The sequence below is a fragment of the Oncorhynchus mykiss genome, chromosome 30, assembly GCF_013265735.2.
Source record: "Oncorhynchus mykiss isolate Arlee chromosome 30, USDA_OmykA_1.1, whole genome shotgun sequence".
NCBI classification, from domain to species: Eukaryota; Metazoa; Chordata; class Actinopteri; order Salmoniformes; family Salmonidae; genus Oncorhynchus; species Oncorhynchus mykiss.
Window position 1 is genome coordinate 20,042,242 of NC_050570.1, and position 17,072 is coordinate 20,059,313.

Sequence of the window (17,072 nt, forward strand, 5' to 3'; positions counted from 1 at the left end):
CCCAATGATAGAAAGAAAATAGAGAAATATTTAAAACGCTTAATAGTAGTGTGTGTGTGTATATACAGTTGAAGTCGGAAGTTGGTGTCATTAACTCCTTTTACAACCACTCCACAAATTTCTTGTCCTAACCGACTTGCCAAAACTATAGTTTGGGAACATCTACTTTGTGCATGACACAAGTACTTTTTCCAACAATTGTTTAGTCAATTATAAGTTAAATAATCTATCACAATTCCAGTGGGTCAGAAGTTCACATACTCGAAGTTGACTGCCTTTAAACAGCTTGGAAAATTCCAGGAAATTATGTCATGGCTTTAGAAGCTTCTGAAAGGCTAATTTACATCATTTGAGTCATTTGGAGGTGTACCCGTGGATGTATTTCAAGGCCTACCTTCAAACTCAGTGCCTCTTTGCTTGACATCATGGGAAAATCAAAAGAAATCAGCCAAGACCTCCATGTCTAGTTATTTATTGGGAGCAATTTCCAAACTCTTGAAGGTACCACGTTCATCTGTACAAATAATAGTACGCAAGTATAAGCACCATGGGACCACACAGCCGTCATACCGCTCAGGAAGGAGACGCGTTCTGTCTCAGAGATGAACGTACTTTGGTGCGAAAAGTGCAAATCAATCCCAGAACAGCAGTAAAGGACCTTGTGAAGATGCTGGAGGAAACGGGTACAAAAGTATCTATATCCACAGTAAAACAAGTCCTATATCGACATAACCTGAAAGGTCGCTCAGCAAGGAAGAAGCCACTGCTCCAAAATTTCCATTAAAAAAAGCCAGACTACGGTTTGGAACTGCACATGGGGACGAAGATTGTACTTTTGGAGAAATGTCCTCTGGTCTGATGAAACAAAAATACAACTGTTTGGGCATAATGACCATCGTTATGTTTGGAGGAAAAGGAGGAGGCTTGCAAGCCGAAGAACACCATTCCAACCGTGAAGCATGGGGGTGGCAGCATCATGTTGTGGGGGTGCTTTGCTGCAGGAGGGACTGGTGCACTTTACAAAATAGATGGCATCATAAGGTGGGAAAATTATGTGGATATATTGAAGCAATATCTCAAGACATCCGTCAGGAAGTTAAAGCTTGGTCGCAAATGGGTCTTCCAAATGGACAATGACCCCAAGCATACTTCCAAACATCACACCTGCGCGACAAGTACAGGCTGATTGTCCTCGCAGTGACAGACCATGTGTAACAACACCTGCACAGGATCGGTACATCCGAACATCGCACCTGCGGGACAGGTACAGGATGACAACAACTGCCCGAGTTACACCAGGAACGCACAATCCCTCCATCAGTGCTCAGACTGTCCTCAATAGGCTGAGAGGGGCTGGATTGAGGGCTTGTTGTAAGGCAGGTCCTCACCAGACATCGCCTATGGGCACAAACTCACCATTGCAGGACCAGTCAGAAAGTGGCAGAAAGTGCTCTATGACGAGTCGTGGTTTTGTCTCACCAGGGGTGATGGTCGGATTTGCGTTTATCGTCGAAGGAATGAGCGTTACATCGAGGCCTGTACTCTGGAGGGGGATTAATTTGGAGGTGGAGGGTCCATCATGGTCTGGGGCGGTGTCACAGCATCATCGGACTGAGCTTGTTGTCATTGCAGGCAATCTCACCGCAGTGCGATGTCAAATGTCAGTCAAATGTCTTCCACAGATCTGACTTCCCCTTTCCCTCCTGAGAAACCAGCAAACATTTGCCTGTTTTGCGCTTCTTTTTGACATCCTCCTGAGTGCACTGAGATGCATTTTGCTGTTACTGTGTTCGTAGTTTGTTACAACTAATTTATTTATGTGATTATGATAAGTGTAGGGGTTGAGGGAATGTTTTTCCTGAACAAATTAGGGATTTTTAAGTCAAAAACAAAGTAAATGGCTGACATGTTGCAGCTTCAGCACGGACAGCGCAATAAACACTTGCTGTGGTGCCTTTTCACTGCAGCCGGGAACTGTACTGAACAACAAAAATATAAACGCAACATGCAACAATTTCTTAGATTTTACTTGTGTTACAGTTCATATAAGGAAATCAGTCATTTGAAATAAATTAATTGGGCCCTAATTGATCATTTCACATGACTGGGAATACAGATATGCATCTGTTGGTCACATACCTTTAAAAAAAAAAAAATGGGACTCACGATGGGCCTCAGGATCTCATCACGGTATCTCTGTGCATTCAAATTGCCATCGATAAAATGCAATTGTGTTCATGGTCCCGTAGCTTATGCCTTCCCATACCATATCTCCACCGCCACCGTTGACATCAGCAAACCGCTTGCCCACACAACGCCATACAAGTGATCTGTGGTTGTGAGGCCGGTTGGACGTACTGCCAAATTCTCTAAAATGACAGAGGCGGATTATGGTAGAGAAATTAACATTACATTTCCTGGCAACAGCTCTGGTGGACAGTCAGTCAGCATGCCAATTGCATGCTCCCTCAACTTGATACATCTGTGGCATTGTGTTGACACAACTGCAGATTTTCGTGGCCTTTATTTTTCCCCGCCCATGGTACACTTGTGTAATGATTATGCTGTTTAATCAGCTTCTTGATATGCCACACCAGTCAGGTGGATGGATTATTTTGGCTAGGAAGAAATGCTCACTAACAGGGATTTAAACCAATTTGTGCACAACATTTTAGAAGGAACTTTTATTTCAGATTATGGAACATGGGACCAATACTTGTTGCGTTTTTGTTCAGTGTAGTTCTGTACGATGGCATGGTGGGCTTAATATACCAGAATTGGAGGATAATGTGTCATTGTTTAGATCTCCAGTTTGGGAACATTTTTGCTTCCCGGTAGATTACAACGACAATGGTCAGAGTTGTGGATAGTTTTTTACTTAGCCTTTATTTAACTTGGCAAGTCTGTTAAGAACAAATTCTTATTTACAATGACAGCCAAACCCGGAAGACGTTGGGCCAATTGTGCACCGCCCTATGGGACTCCCAATCACGGCCGGATCTGATACAGCCTGTATTCGAACCAGGGACTGTAATGACACCTCTTGCACTGAGATGCAGTGCCTTAGACCGCTGCGATAAATGTTGCCGCACTCAATGAGAATAATGCAGCTGCCAACGCCTCATATTTTTACACATTTACGCCAACATCAACCCAGTATACCGGCGCAAGACTGAAACGCATGTTACGAACTTCCCTCTTGCACCCATTTCAGCAAATGGGTAGTACCTGCTCTATATAAGCAAACCAATTCAGAAGTTTCCAATGAATTGTCCAAAGCACCCTGTTGCGCTTACTTAACAGTGATGGCCCATCACATTACCTCAGAATTGGATATGTCCCGTGTGACACACACTGCCTTTTGAGAGTCACACGTATGCATTTGGCACTGAAGAAGGCAGTGTCATGGTGCCATCGTAACCAAGTGGGAAGTTAAGACATACGACTGGGAAAAATCCACTTGAACGGCCCTCAAACTGGGGAAACTAGTCTCTCATCTTGAGCACCCACTTCTCTCACATGGTGACCTCTGTCACCTACTAAGGAAATGGCCCCTCTGACAGATTTTTCGGCAGTTAAACGCAATGTTTTGAACACTCTATAATTTGTTTACAAGCATGATGGCTGTACTTTTAGTTTATGGTTGACACTGCTTGTTGGAAATTAGCCACTCGGCATTTCTCGACGAGTTCAAATCCCATGAATGCATCCAACTGGTATTTACGACGTCACAACTAGTAAATTCCCACCTCCCATATAGTTACAAACGTAGCATCAGAGTCGTAACAATCCGGTAAACAACAGACAATGCAAGGTACATTGTGAATTAAATTTTTTTTTTTTTTTATGCAATATATATACCAAACCACAGGTTTGGTGAACCTTAACACACCTAGTACAGACTGTTCTTGGATTGTTCTTTCATGATGAGCATAACTTTATGAAATACATACTTACCTAGCAGAGTTGCCAAACCTGTCTGTGGGAAAGGAATCTTGAGTTTCATGGACCATGAATCAACATAACTCACTGTTGTCTTGTGTTGCCAGTGGGTTTGCAGTGGGTATCTACACCACCAACTCCCCAGAGGCGTGCCAGTACTTAGCAGAGAACTGCAAGGCCAACATTATCGTGGTGGAGAACCACAAACAGCTACAGAAGATCCTACAGGTAAGCACAGAGGATGGAGAGCTTTAGATTTGCTTAGATTCATCAATACATCAGGGATACCTTCATCCTTTTTTTTAACCTTAATCAGTTTATTCCTCTTTTTCCTTCAGGTTCAGGACAAGCTGCCACACATGAAAGCCATTATCCAGTACAAAGATGCACTTAAAGAGAAGAGACCAAACCTCTACACGGTATGCGTGTCAAACTATTTCGATTTCATTCGAACATTAGAAGTTGGATCAATGCCTTCTGTGCCTTTAGAAGTGTTCATAACGCACTACAGTTCCTGCTGGTTTGTTTCCCCCCCCCCACTGTATTCTGACTAGAGGTCGGCCGATTAATCGGAATGGCCGATTTCAAGTTTTCATAACAATTGGAAATCGGTATTTTTGGGCGCCTTTTTTTAAATAGCTTTTATTTACCTAGGCAAGTCAGTTAAGAACACATTCTTATTTTCAGTGACGGCCTAGGAACGGTGGGTTAACTGCCTTGTTCAGGGGCAGAACGACAGATTTTCATCTTGTCAGCTCGGGGGATTCAATCTTGAAACCTTACAGTTAACTAGTCCAACGCAATAACGACCTGCCTCTCTCTCGTTGCACTCCACAAGGAAACTGCCTGTTACGCGAATTCAGTAATCCAAGGTAAGTTGCTAGCTCGCATTAAACTTATCTTATAAAAAACAATCAATCATAATCACTAGTTAACTACACATGCTTGATGATATTACTAGATATTATCTAGCATGTCCTGCGTTGCATACAAGTATCTAAGTATCTGACTGAGCGGTGGTAGGCAGAAGCAGGCGCGTAAACATTCATTCAAACAGCACTTTCGTGCGTTTTGCCAGCAGCTCTTCATTGTGCGTCAAGCATTGCGCTGTTTTATGACTTCAAGCCTATCAACTCCCGAGATGGGGCTGGTGTAACCGAAGTGAAATGGCTAGCTAGTTAGCGCACGCTAATAGCGTTTCAAACGTCACTTGCTCTGAGCCTTCCAGTAGTTGTTCCCCTTGCTCTGCATGGGTAACGCTGCTTCGATGGTGGCTGTTGTCGTTGTGTTGCTGGTTCGAGCCCAGGGAGGAGCGAGGAGAGGGACGGAAGCTATACTGTTACACTGGCAATACTAAAGTGCCTATAAGAACATCCAATAGTCAAAGGTATATGAAATACAAATGGTAGAGGGAAATAGTCCTATAATAACTACAACCTAAAACTTCTTACCTGGGAATATTGAAGACTCATGTTAAAAGGAACCACCAGCTTTCATATGTTCTCATGTTCTGAGCAAGGAACTTAAGGGTAGCCTAGTGGTTAGGGTGTTGGACTAGTAACCGGAAGGTTGCAAGTTCAAATCCCTGAGCTGACAAGGTACAAATCTGTCGTTCTGCCCCTGAACAGGCAGTTAACCCACTGTTCCTAGGCCGTCATTGAAAATAAGAATTTGTTCTTAACTGACTTGCCTAGTTAAATCAAATTTAAACCAAATTGAACATGTTTCTTTGATGTATTATATTAAGTTAAAATAAGTGTTCATTCAGTATTGTTGTAATTGTCATTATTACAAATATTATTTTTTTAATCGCCCGATTAATCAGTATCGGCTTTTTTGGTCCTCCAATTATCGGTGTCGAAAAATCATAATCGGTCGACCTCTAATCCTGACTATCTTGTATTCTCTACACAGTGGGCGGAGTTTATGGAGCTGGGCCGTGATGAGTCCAACACTCAGCTGGATGACATCATCGCTACCCAGAAACCCAACCAGTGCTGCACACTGATCTACACATCAGGGACCACGGGGCAGCCCAAAGGAGTGATGCTCAGCCATGACAATGTGAGTGACACCCACCAGTAACATTAGACTGCCAGACGGTGAAGGTGGGCAACAGCACCTCTGCTACGCTGATCCTCAACACAGGGCCCCACAAGGGTACGTGCTTAGCCCCCTCTTATACTCCCTGTTCCCCCATGACTGCGTGGCCACGCGCGTCTCCAACTCAACCATCAAGTTTGCAAACAACACAAGTGGTAGGCCTGATTACCAACAAATACGAGACTGCCTACAGGGAGGTGGTGAGGGCCCTGGCGGAGTGGTGCCAGGAAGTGGTGCCAGCGAAGGTCGAGAGCCGTGCGTCCTCCGAAACACAACCCAAGCCGTACTGCTTCTTGACACAATGCCCACTTAACTCCTGCGACAGTGTCGGCGTGCATTGCGCCCGGCCCGCCACAGGAGTCGCTAGTGCGCGATGGGACAAGGACATCCCTGCCGGCCAGGCCCTCCCCTAACCCTGACGACGCTGGGACGATTGTGCGCCGCTGTGACAGAACCCAGAATCTCTAGTGGCACAGCTAGCACTGCGATGCAGTGCCTTAGACCACTGCACCACTCGGGAGGCTCCATACAGTGTGGTGAATGTGCAACAGTGCCTCTTCAACCTCAGGAGGCTGAAAATATTCTACAGATGTACCATTGAGAGCATCCTGTCGTGCTGTTTCACCACCTGGTACGGCACCTGCACCATCCGCAACTGCTGGGCTTTCCAGATGGTGGCACAGTCAGCCCATGCATCACCGGGGCGCACTGCCTGCCCTCCAGGACATCTACAGCAACCGGTGTCACAGGAAAGCCAGTAAGATCATCAAGGACCTCGGCCACCTTAGCCACGGCCTCTTCACCCCGCTACCATCTAGAAGACGGTACAGGTGCCGAGAAACTGAAAAATGCCTTCGCTCTACAGGCCATCAGACTGTTAGTCACCACTAGCCGGCCTCCACCCAGGAGCCTGCCCGGAATTTTAGTCACTGTTATTCGCTGGCTACCACCCGGTTACTCTAACCTGCACCTTAGACTGCTGCCCTATGTAAATAGTAATTGACCGCTGGTCACTTTAATAATGTTTATACAGTTTTACCCACTTAATAATATGTATATACTGTATTCTAGTCATGGTTCATCTTATACAACTACTGCTGTACACATTTTCTATTCATATACTGTCCATAATATCAATACACCCCATCATATATTTTTATATTTCAGACTCTGACATTGCTTATTCTAATATTTCTAATTGCTTTAGAATTTTTTTGATTTGCATTGTTAGGTGTTACAGCACCGTTGGAGCTAGGAATATAAGCATTTAGTTACACCCACGATAACATCTTCAAAATATGTGTACGTGACCAATAAAATGGCTGCACATTAGGTTCCATTGTAAAGATCTATGAGAATGATGCACTATCAGTGTCGTGATGTAAACGTGTAAAAATGTAGCCTCCTATCTATTCAAATCCACCTTTGCTCCGAGTTTACTTGTGAATGACCGGTGTTTTAATGACTGTCTCTCTCTCGCTCTCTCTTTGTAGCTGACATGGACAGCGTTCGCTGTAGGCCGCCATGTCCAGCTGACAGAAGCCACCAAGTCTCAGGAGATGGTTGTCAGCTACCTGCCTCTCAGCCACATCGCTGCTCAGATGGTGGACATCTGGGTCACCATGAAGGTTGGAGGGGCAACCTATTTCGCCCAGCCAGACGCACTGAAGGTGATGGTCTTATTCTTATTTAGAAGAGGACCTTTTCCACATTCTCCATGTGACTGAGAAGATTGTTCTGCAGTCTGTTACTCTCACTTGTCCTCCCCTTCATTTTAGATTAAACCTAGTGTAATCCAGTTAAGGGAGGCAGTTTAAGTTGAATTAATTTCCTAAGGGGGAAACCTACTCACACAAGACAACTCTTTGTTTTGCAATTTATCAGTTCATTAGTGCAGTTTCCCAACTCTGGTCCTCAAGTAACCCCAAAAGCAACACCTTTTTGTTGTTGTCTTGGACAAAAACACCTGATTCAACTTGTCAAGCGTTTGATGATTAGTTGACATGTAGAATCAGGGGGTACGGGAAACACTGCGTTAGTGTATCTGCTGTCTGTGAAAAGGTTATTCTTAAAATAAGTGTCAGCTTTACTAAATGCACTACGTTGCAAATGCTTTTGAACAGTTGTCCTCAGGAGCTGAACTGTCTTAATGTGCTAGTGTCCGTATTACACTGCTCACACACATGCTTTGTGATTACCAACCCCTTCAGTGTGTGTGCCTCCCTTCCTGTCTGTTCTCAGGGCTCCCTGGTCAACACGATGAGAGAGGTGCGTCCCACAGCCTTTATGGGCGTACCACGCGTCTGGGAGAAAATGCAGGAGAAGATGAAGTCCGTCGGGGCCAAGTCGTCTACTGTGCGCAGGAAGGTGGCAGTCTGGGCCAAAGGAGTGGGGCTGAAGACTAACCTCAGCAAGATGAATCAGTATGTATACCAGTATGAACCAGTATGTAGCCTATTGAATAGGGTGAGGGGGATCTGTGTTCTAATTTACCTGTTGCACCACCTGTGGTTCTGACTTCTTAGTGATTTGATTTGATTTTGTTAAGGCCAATACTACTGTCACAAACATGACAGAACAGGATGAGAAGTTCTCATGCCCACGCACAGTATAATAATGCTAGCACAGTATGTACAGTAGTGAACTACAGCCTGAGGTATAAAGATATAGTAAAGATGTTCGGATGTTGTATTAAACTCCTGCTTCCCCTCCTGCCTGCTCAGGAATGGAGCTATGGCAAGGACGCCTGTCAACTACCGCCTAGCCAAGAAGCTGGTGTTCAGAAAGGTCCGTAAGGCCCTGGGTCTGGACCGCTGCACCAAGTGTTACACAGGTGCCGCCCCCATCACCAAGGATACCCTGGAGTTCTTCCTCAGCCTAGACATCCCAGTGTACGAGCTGTACGGAATGAGTGAGAGTACTGGACCTCACACCATCTCTCTGCCCAATGCATTCCGCCTCACCAGGTATCTTACAGCAGATACTCTCCACACTCCCCTGAACACACAATGCCTGACATTACATATTTCCATGCTAACTCAAATTAATTAATTTCACAGGCCCGAGCACATGCATACCTTGGCTTTTAGCAAGTGTATTTGCCGTCGATTTACTGTATGTTCTTCATGTATGTGATTTGTCTCCCAAGCGTTGGGAAGTTGATCCCTGGCTGTGAGACTAAGATCCACAGTCCTGACCAGGAGGGCAATGGGGAGATCTGCTTCTGGGGGCGCCACGTCTTCATGGGCTACCTAAACCAGGCCGACAAGACAGAGGACGCCCTGGACGCTGAGGGCTGGCTGCACTCTGGAGACCTGGGCAAACACGACGACAACGGCTTCCTGTTCGTCACTGGACGCATCAAAGGTACGCAGTCTTCTCTACACACTATAACCCAGAACCCAGCTTTAAACGGAACCGACTGAAGTTAGTTGAAAGCCTGTTAGTTGGAAGATTCCACAAGTTAGAATTATCCTAATTAAAAACCCCGTTTCAATGCGTTCCCAGAGCTGATCATCACAGCGGGTGGAGAGAACATCCCTCCAGTGCCCATTGAAGATGCTGTGAAGGAGGCTGTGTCGCTGGTTAGCAACGCCATGCTCATTGGAGACAAGAGGAAGTTCCTCGCCATGCTGCTCACCATTAAGGTATGACCAGTTAGCTACAGCACTGTTGGTGTAAAACCAAATCCCCATTCCAACTCATACCCCGTTTAACTCAAAGGTCATCTTCTAAGTTCTGACAACCATTTCTATTTAGAACAAGGTTGTTATACAGTTTACATTGTGTAACATCCTTTAGATGGCCATCTATTGCAGCCACTTCAAGAGTATCTGATAGTTGAGAAATACCATGTGTAATCAGATGCAGCCTCTGAGATTGCACAGTGCTATGTAAACTCCTTATGTAATCATAGGATGTGGCAAGACTGTCATAGTGGATTCTAATATTTTAGCTGAAATCACAATTCCTCTTATGTTAAGGCAAATTCTGGTGGACATTTTGTACAATGCCATTCTTTGCTGTCTGTTAAGTTCGTGTTTTAAGTATCCCTATATTTCTGTTATTACTGTGCTATCACTCTTGTTATTAGTATGCCTGCATGGTAGTCTCACTGGTGATGGACCTGGCCTGAGTGCAATGGCAACCATGTATTGTGGAAATACGGTTTAGTAAACGTTAAACTGGAACCTAGCCGTTGTCATTTTATGTTAACAGTATCATTGTCAGTTAACCCTTGGCCTATAATGGTCACACCCCCACGGAAGTCAATTAACATAATATAAAAATCGGTCAGTTTAAGCTAGAGAGGTTTTTTGCATGGGCTGTGTCTCAATCCTCCGATATCTCCCTTCCGCATCTGTGGTGGAAGGTGACAGAGCTAAAGCATTGTTTGTCAGACCAGGACACATTCCGAAAATCGGTCTTCTCACAAAAACGTCTAGCGTCTTCTCGGTTTGGCCTACTAACTATTATGACCACTCCTTTGAAAGCCGAAGACTCTCACAAACACGATAGGACAGACCATTCAGAACAAACTTCCTTTAAATTTTTTTGGGGGGGGGGACCATCTGTTCCATGTAGGGAATCTGTTAATCAAGGTGTTTCTATTGGCTAATAGCAATGCCAGATTGAATGTTTCATCCAATAATTTTATATTTTTTGATACCTTAAGGGGTCTTAAAATTCTAAATCAAATAGCTTAATGATCCATCTTAAAACAATTCCATATGTTAGCCCCCTCACCCGGCTTAGACTAGGGTTAATGGCATTGATTAATGAAACATAAAAAATTATCCATGCACAAGACAGCCTTCTAAGAAAAATGCATATGTTGTTCTTTTATCTCCTTCACTGACTAAAACTACATGTCTCTTTACCCCTCAGTGCCAGGTGAATGGAGACACTGGTGCTCCTGAGGATGAGTTGACGCCAGAGGCCGTAGAGCTGTGCCGGAAGCTGGGCAGCAATGCCACGCGAGTCTCAGAGATTGCCGGCGGACGTGACCGGGTCATCCATGCTGCTATCCAGGAGGGCATCAACCGCGTGAACGAGAACGCCACCTCCAACGCCCAGCGCATCCAGAAGTGGATCATCCTAGACCAGGACTTCTCCATCACTGGGGGAGAGCTGGGTGAGGGGAGGGGGGGCTGGGGAAGACAGTGTGCATGTTGGTTTAGTGCCATGTTCTTAACTGCAGTATGTTTTTTTCCCAGGTCATTAGATAGGCTGGACTCTAGTTTCCATGATGTATATAGCCAATTTCAATAGAATAGTTTTTGTTGCCCTTTTCTCAGTCTATTGCAGACCATGTCATCACTGTAGTTTTCCCCACCTATCCAGTGGTGGGTGTCAATGAGCATAACAGCAGTGTACAAAACATTAACAATACCTGCTCTTTCCATGACAGACTGACCAGGTGAAGGCTATGATCCCTTATTGATGTAACTTGTTAAATCGCCTTCAATCAGTGCAGATGAAGGGGAGGTGTCAGGTTAAAGAAAGATTGAGCCTTGAGACAATTGAGACATGGATTGTGTGTGTGTGCCATTCAGAAAGTGAATGGGCAAGAACATTTTTAAGTGCCTTTGAAAGGGGTATGGTAGTAGGTGCCAGGTGCACAGGTTTGGGTGTGTAACGTTGCTTGGTTTTTCCACGCTCAAGTTTCCCTGTGTGTATCAAGGATGGTCCACCACCCGAAGGACATCCAGCCAACTGGATACAACTTTGGGAAGCATTGGAGTCAACATGAGCCACTATCCTTTTGGAATGCGTTCAACACCTTGTAGAGTCTGACGATTTGAGGCTGTTCTGAGGGCAAAAAGGGGTGGTGCAACTGAATATAAGGAAGGTGTTCATAAGTTTTGTACACTGTGTATAGCTGATGCAGTCTCTTTTTCTCTCTCAGGCCCCACTATGAAGCTGAAGAGGCCAGTGGTCATGAAGATGTACAAAGAGCAAGTAGAGCATTTCTACAAAGAGGTGGTGACCCCAAGCACCCCTGACAACTCCCTTCCCCCCAAATAGGCCTGGGATAAAGGCCCTTGCAGAGCAATTCATAGAACCGCAACAAAAGACCTGCAGCCAGAAGTCTCTCACACATACACCATACAGACCATCACTCCCTGTGCAGTTCCCGTTTACTCCTGTGAAAATGTTTTGTTAGCTTCCTGCTTTGGTTATTGGGTTTTTGTTCACATTTGTGGGTGTTCTAAGGAAAAACATCCATGAGAAGGCGTTGTAAGTCTTTGATTTTTGAAGATGAGTTATTGATGAGCTTATTTCAACTTTATTTGTTTTGTGATGAACAATAATGCATGATAGATGAAGTAGAGTTGTATGTGATGAGGCATGGTTAATGTGCTTTGATACTTGAGACTAAATGGCATAGTATCCAACATTTCCATAGGAAATGGTAGTAGAAATTTGGGCTACGTTTTGAAAAAGCGTTACTCACAATTATTTATTTTTCATTTGCCAAAGTCAATACTTACTTGGACCAAAGACACATTGGATGTGAAAGAATTATCCAGCTGAAAAACTGATGGAAGTTTTCTTCACATCCAGTGTTCACTCGTCAAACGTTCCTATTTATTATTGTTTTGCTCTGTCTGCATTGGTCTGGTTTCAGAGTATTGATGGAAGTATATCATTGTTGTAGCGCGGTCCTGCAATAAGAGATGGCCAATGACAAATGAAGTTGTAGATTTAGTTAAAGCAATGGCTCAATGTTGAACTTCTGCACCTACCTTGTCCAATAGAGAGCATCCAAATCACTTTTTTCAATGCGATGGAACCATATCATTCAAGCCATATTTTTTTGTTTCCTATGTGTTATGACATTGTCATACTATCTGCGGAATTGCCTGGTCTTGTTGGAATGTTTTATAACGATTGTGTAAAAATGTTGTGACCGTTGTTAAATACTGTAAATATATTTTGCCTACATTGCCTCTTTCCTCTGGTCTTCATTTAAACTGTTTTATTAAGTTGAATGTTTTTAAAAGAACTGTCTTCAGCTCATCAGTCTTGTCAAGCAGTGTGACATTCTTTATACTTGCGCCACTGAACTGAGTTTGTCTTTCTGAAAACTGGTTCATTACATGTTCTCTCCCGAGTTACCTTAATCTAATACAAGGATACATAGAGGAAATTTGATAGCGTATCAAAATTAAGTTACCGTTCATCCTGAAACCTTCTACATCCAATAATACCCAGGACCGGTATGGACTGGGGTTTGATCTTATTACACTGCACATACTCTCCCTAAACTTCATGTATATGAATATGCTGTGTGAAATGTCTTTAACCTACTGTACATGTTCAGGTCCTTGTGTAATTCTGAGTTTTAATTATTGGGGGTTTATTTGGGCCACTTTGTCAGTACAAATGATACTCCTTGTACATTGGAATAGGAAGAAATCAATGTTTTATTCTGGCTTCCAGCACTTTTCACCATTTGTCTTTTGAAATACTTGAATTTTTTTAATTAAGTAATCTAATGCAATCCACAGATCCCTTTGTAAAATACTATTCCATTCTCTGTGGAAGGTGAATATGCCAAGGCCCTTGCAGTTTAGAGATGTTAGGTCTTCCACATACAGCTGGTGACTGGCTTGTAGTGTTTGAAGTTGTATATGGAATGAAAAATATTATTTTCAAAAGTGGAGGAAATGAAGGTGATGTATCTGTATTTTGTTATTTTCTCAACTGATGTCATAGCTTTCTGTTGAAGCTTGTACTGACATACACACTGAAGGTCTGGAGCTCCATACCACCAACAAAGTCCAATGCAATTGCAGTCAACTTTATTACACTTGAGCAAGCAATCTCTTCAAATGCATACAAGACCATGAGAGTTCATGACTGCCATCTAAAGACAGAATACCGGTTTTACCTGACCCTCAACACTTTCAAAACTTTTTAGTATCAGGTGGGGAAGAAAGTGTCTAGAGTTGATGTGCAGTGCCATCTTTAAACTAGCAGCTGCTGAGGAAAGAAACCTTAATGTATGTGATCTAGCTGGAAAATAAAGGTTATTTATTCTGAAATATTGAGCAGTTTCATTCATTTCCTGTTGCAAAGTCAAATTTGACAGCTATTTTTCAGGTTATTTTGAGATTGAAATATACCAGGTTGCCACTTAAAGTAACTGCCCAGTGAAAATCAACTACTATCCAAAATATAGCTGTGAGAAACAATGAACGGGGTTTGTTGGATAACAAAGCAAGCATTATCACATAGGAACTACCTTCCTTTATATGCAAACATGTTTCTTTAGGTTAGCAGTCACCCGGAGAGCTGAACGAACCTGATATAGTTCATGGGAAGATTATTTTTAGCATTAGTTACATATACAAAGGACGGTTAATAGTTTCCTTGAGTAATTTGACCTCAAAAAACAAGGCTAGTTTTAGGGATATCCATGATTTCAAGTTGATGGGCCACTGGAGTGGTTTAAATAGACATGTAAAATCAGATTTTTGATTTATCAACTCTGCCATCGTTTGACCCATCCATTAGCTTTTCTCAAACGAAGTAAAGACATACCATGGACCTTTCATTTCATTCTTTGGTTCATGAGAAGTTTTCTACAATGGTGGAAAATCTATCCTAACGGACTTTATGGGTCCTTGAGACAAAATTGTTCAGCATGAGGAAAGACACCTACAAAGTTTAGTTTCTAGGCCAAATGAGGGTTTAAGTGAGACTGCTTATCTATCACAGCACCACCTATAGGCTGATCAGTGCCATTCTTTTTGTGCCCAAAAAAATAAAAAAGACCAGTCTATGCTTGAATTATTTGACCATGTCAATGGGGGGGAACACGCCTAATAATGTTTGTAGCCAAAGCAAACATTTTAGGAAAACACTTAAAACCCCACAAAGACTGTTATAAAAAAATACTTGCTCTTTCTTCATAGAACATGTCAACAAATCAAATTCTAATTTATCACATGTGCCGAGTACAACAGGTGAAATGTTTACTTATACAACCCCTTCTTTCATGTTAAATATTAGCCACTATCAGTATCAAACTTCAGTAGGCCTAATAACAACACATATTCAACTGCCAATTCACTGTTAGTTCCCTTCAGTTGGTATGGCTTACATTATCATTCCATTGGTTTCGTTAACCTTCATTTGCTTCTTCTGTAAATGTCATCACGGTCATGTGGTTGTTGCTGAGGATCATTAGTAACAGCTGGTATTATTAAAAATAGACATGTAGGCAAATTAAATAATTATGGAGCAGAGCACAGCCCAAACCATAAGTTTTCACACGTCTGCCATCTGCCCGGTACAGTTGAAACCAGGATTCATCCATAAATAGCACATTTCTCAAGCATGTCAGTGGCCATCGAAGGTGATCATTTTCCCACTGCAGTCAGGTCAAGACACTGGTGAGGACGATGAGCACTCAGATGAGCTACCCTGAGACCATTTCTGACAGTTTGTGCAGAAATTCTTTGTTTGTGCAAACCCCACTGTCCAGGTGGCTCAGACGATCCCGCAGTTGAAGAAGCCGGATGTGCACGTCCTGGGCTGGCGTGGTTACATGTGGTTTGCAGTTGTATGGCCGGTTGGACATACTGCCAAATTCTCAAAGATGACGTTGGAGGCGGCTTATGGTAGTGAAATTAACATTCAATTCTCTGGCACCAGCTCTGGTGGACATTCCTTCAGTCAGAGAGAATGGCGCCGGAGGGGATGGCTGCCGTTTTACGGGCTCCTAACCAAATGTGCTATTTTGTGTGTTTTTTTTGTTGCATTGTTTGTACATAATGTTGCTGCTACCATCTCTTATGACCAAAAAGAGCTTCTGGATATCAGAACAGCGATTACTCACCTCAAACTGGACGAAGATTTTTTATTTAATGAGTCTGATGTGAAGAATAAACTGTTTCTCCGAGACCAGGCCCAAATCTCCATCATTCGCATAAAGCTGGAAGTACCAGTGACAAGCTCAATACAAAAGTGGTCAGATGATGTGGATGCTACGCTACAAGACTGTTTTGCTAGCACAGACTGTAAAATGTTCTGGAATTCATCCAATGGCATTGAGGAGTATACCACCTCAGTCACCGGCTTCATCAGTAAGTGCATCGACGACATCGTCCCCACAGTGACCATATGTACATACCCCAACCAGAAGCCATGGGTTACAGAAAACATTCGCACATAGCTAAAGGCTAATGCTGTTGTTTTCAAGGAGCGGGACACTAATCGGAACACGTATAAAAAAATCCTGCTATGCCCTCAGATGAACCATCAAACAGGCAAAGCGTCAAAACAGGACTAAGATTGAATCCTACTACACCGGCTGTGATGTTCGTAGGATGTGACAGGGCTTGCATACTATTACGGACTACAGAGGGAAACCCAGCTGCGAGCTGCCCAGTGACGCGAGCCTACCAGTTGGGCTAAATGCCTTTGAGGCTCTCTTCCAGGCAAGAAACACGGAAGCATACATGAGAGCACCAGCTGTTCCGAGCGACTGTGTGATCACGCTCTCTGTAGCCGATGTGAGCAGGACCTTTAAAACAGGCCACAGGGCCAGACGGATTACCAGGACGTGTACTCCGAGCATGCACAGACCAACTGGCAAGTGTCTTCTCTGACATTTTTAACCTCTCCCTGACCAAGTCTGTAATACATACATGTTTCAAGCAGACCACCATAGTCCCTGTGCCAAAGAAAATGTATATAACCTGCCTAAATGACTACCGCCCAGTAGCACTCACGAAGGCTGGTCATGGCTCACATCAACACCATCATCCCAGAAACCCTAGACCCACTCCAATTCACATACCGCCACAACAGATCCACAGGTGATGCAATCTAAATCGCACTCCACACTGCCTTTTCCCACCTGGACAAAAGGAACACCTATGTGAGAATGCTGTTCATTGACAACAGTTTAGCTTTCAACACCATAGTACCCACAAAGCTCATCACTAAGCTAAGGATCCTGGGACTAAACATCTCCCTCTGCAACTGGATCCTGGACTTCCTGACAGGCCACC

General features: G+C 43.6%; 1 protein-coding gene across 3 annotated transcripts in view; it reads left to right on the forward strand.

The window, feature by feature from the left end:
• The window catches only part of LOC110521504 (long-chain-fatty-acid--CoA ligase ACSBG2), a 56,124-nt gene extending 42,026 nt beyond the window's left edge, over window positions 1–14,098 (forward strand). For 2 of the 3 annotated variants that reach the window (XM_021599102.2, XM_036968755.1), the window contains 10 exons: window positions 4,050–4,170; window positions 4,281–4,361; window positions 5,857–6,006; window positions 7,539–7,715; window positions 8,287–8,468; window positions 8,769–9,011; window positions 9,194–9,411; window positions 9,553–9,692; window positions 10,933–11,179; window positions 11,954–12,072. In XM_021599102.2, the coding sequence (XP_021454777.2) occupies window positions 4,050–4,170; window positions 4,281–4,361; window positions 5,857–6,006; window positions 7,539–7,715; window positions 8,287–8,468; window positions 8,769–9,011; window positions 9,194–9,411; window positions 9,553–9,692; window positions 10,933–11,179; window positions 11,954–12,072 (1,678 nt within the window). Of the gene's footprint in view, window positions 1–4,049; window positions 4,171–4,280; window positions 4,362–5,856; window positions 6,007–7,538; window positions 7,716–8,286; window positions 8,469–8,768; window positions 9,012–9,193; window positions 9,412–9,552; window positions 9,693–10,932; window positions 11,180–11,953 lie in introns of all 3 variants that reach the window. The other variant, XM_021599099.2, reaches the window with a different exon arrangement.
• Window positions 14,099–17,072: the final 2,974 nt, after the last annotated feature.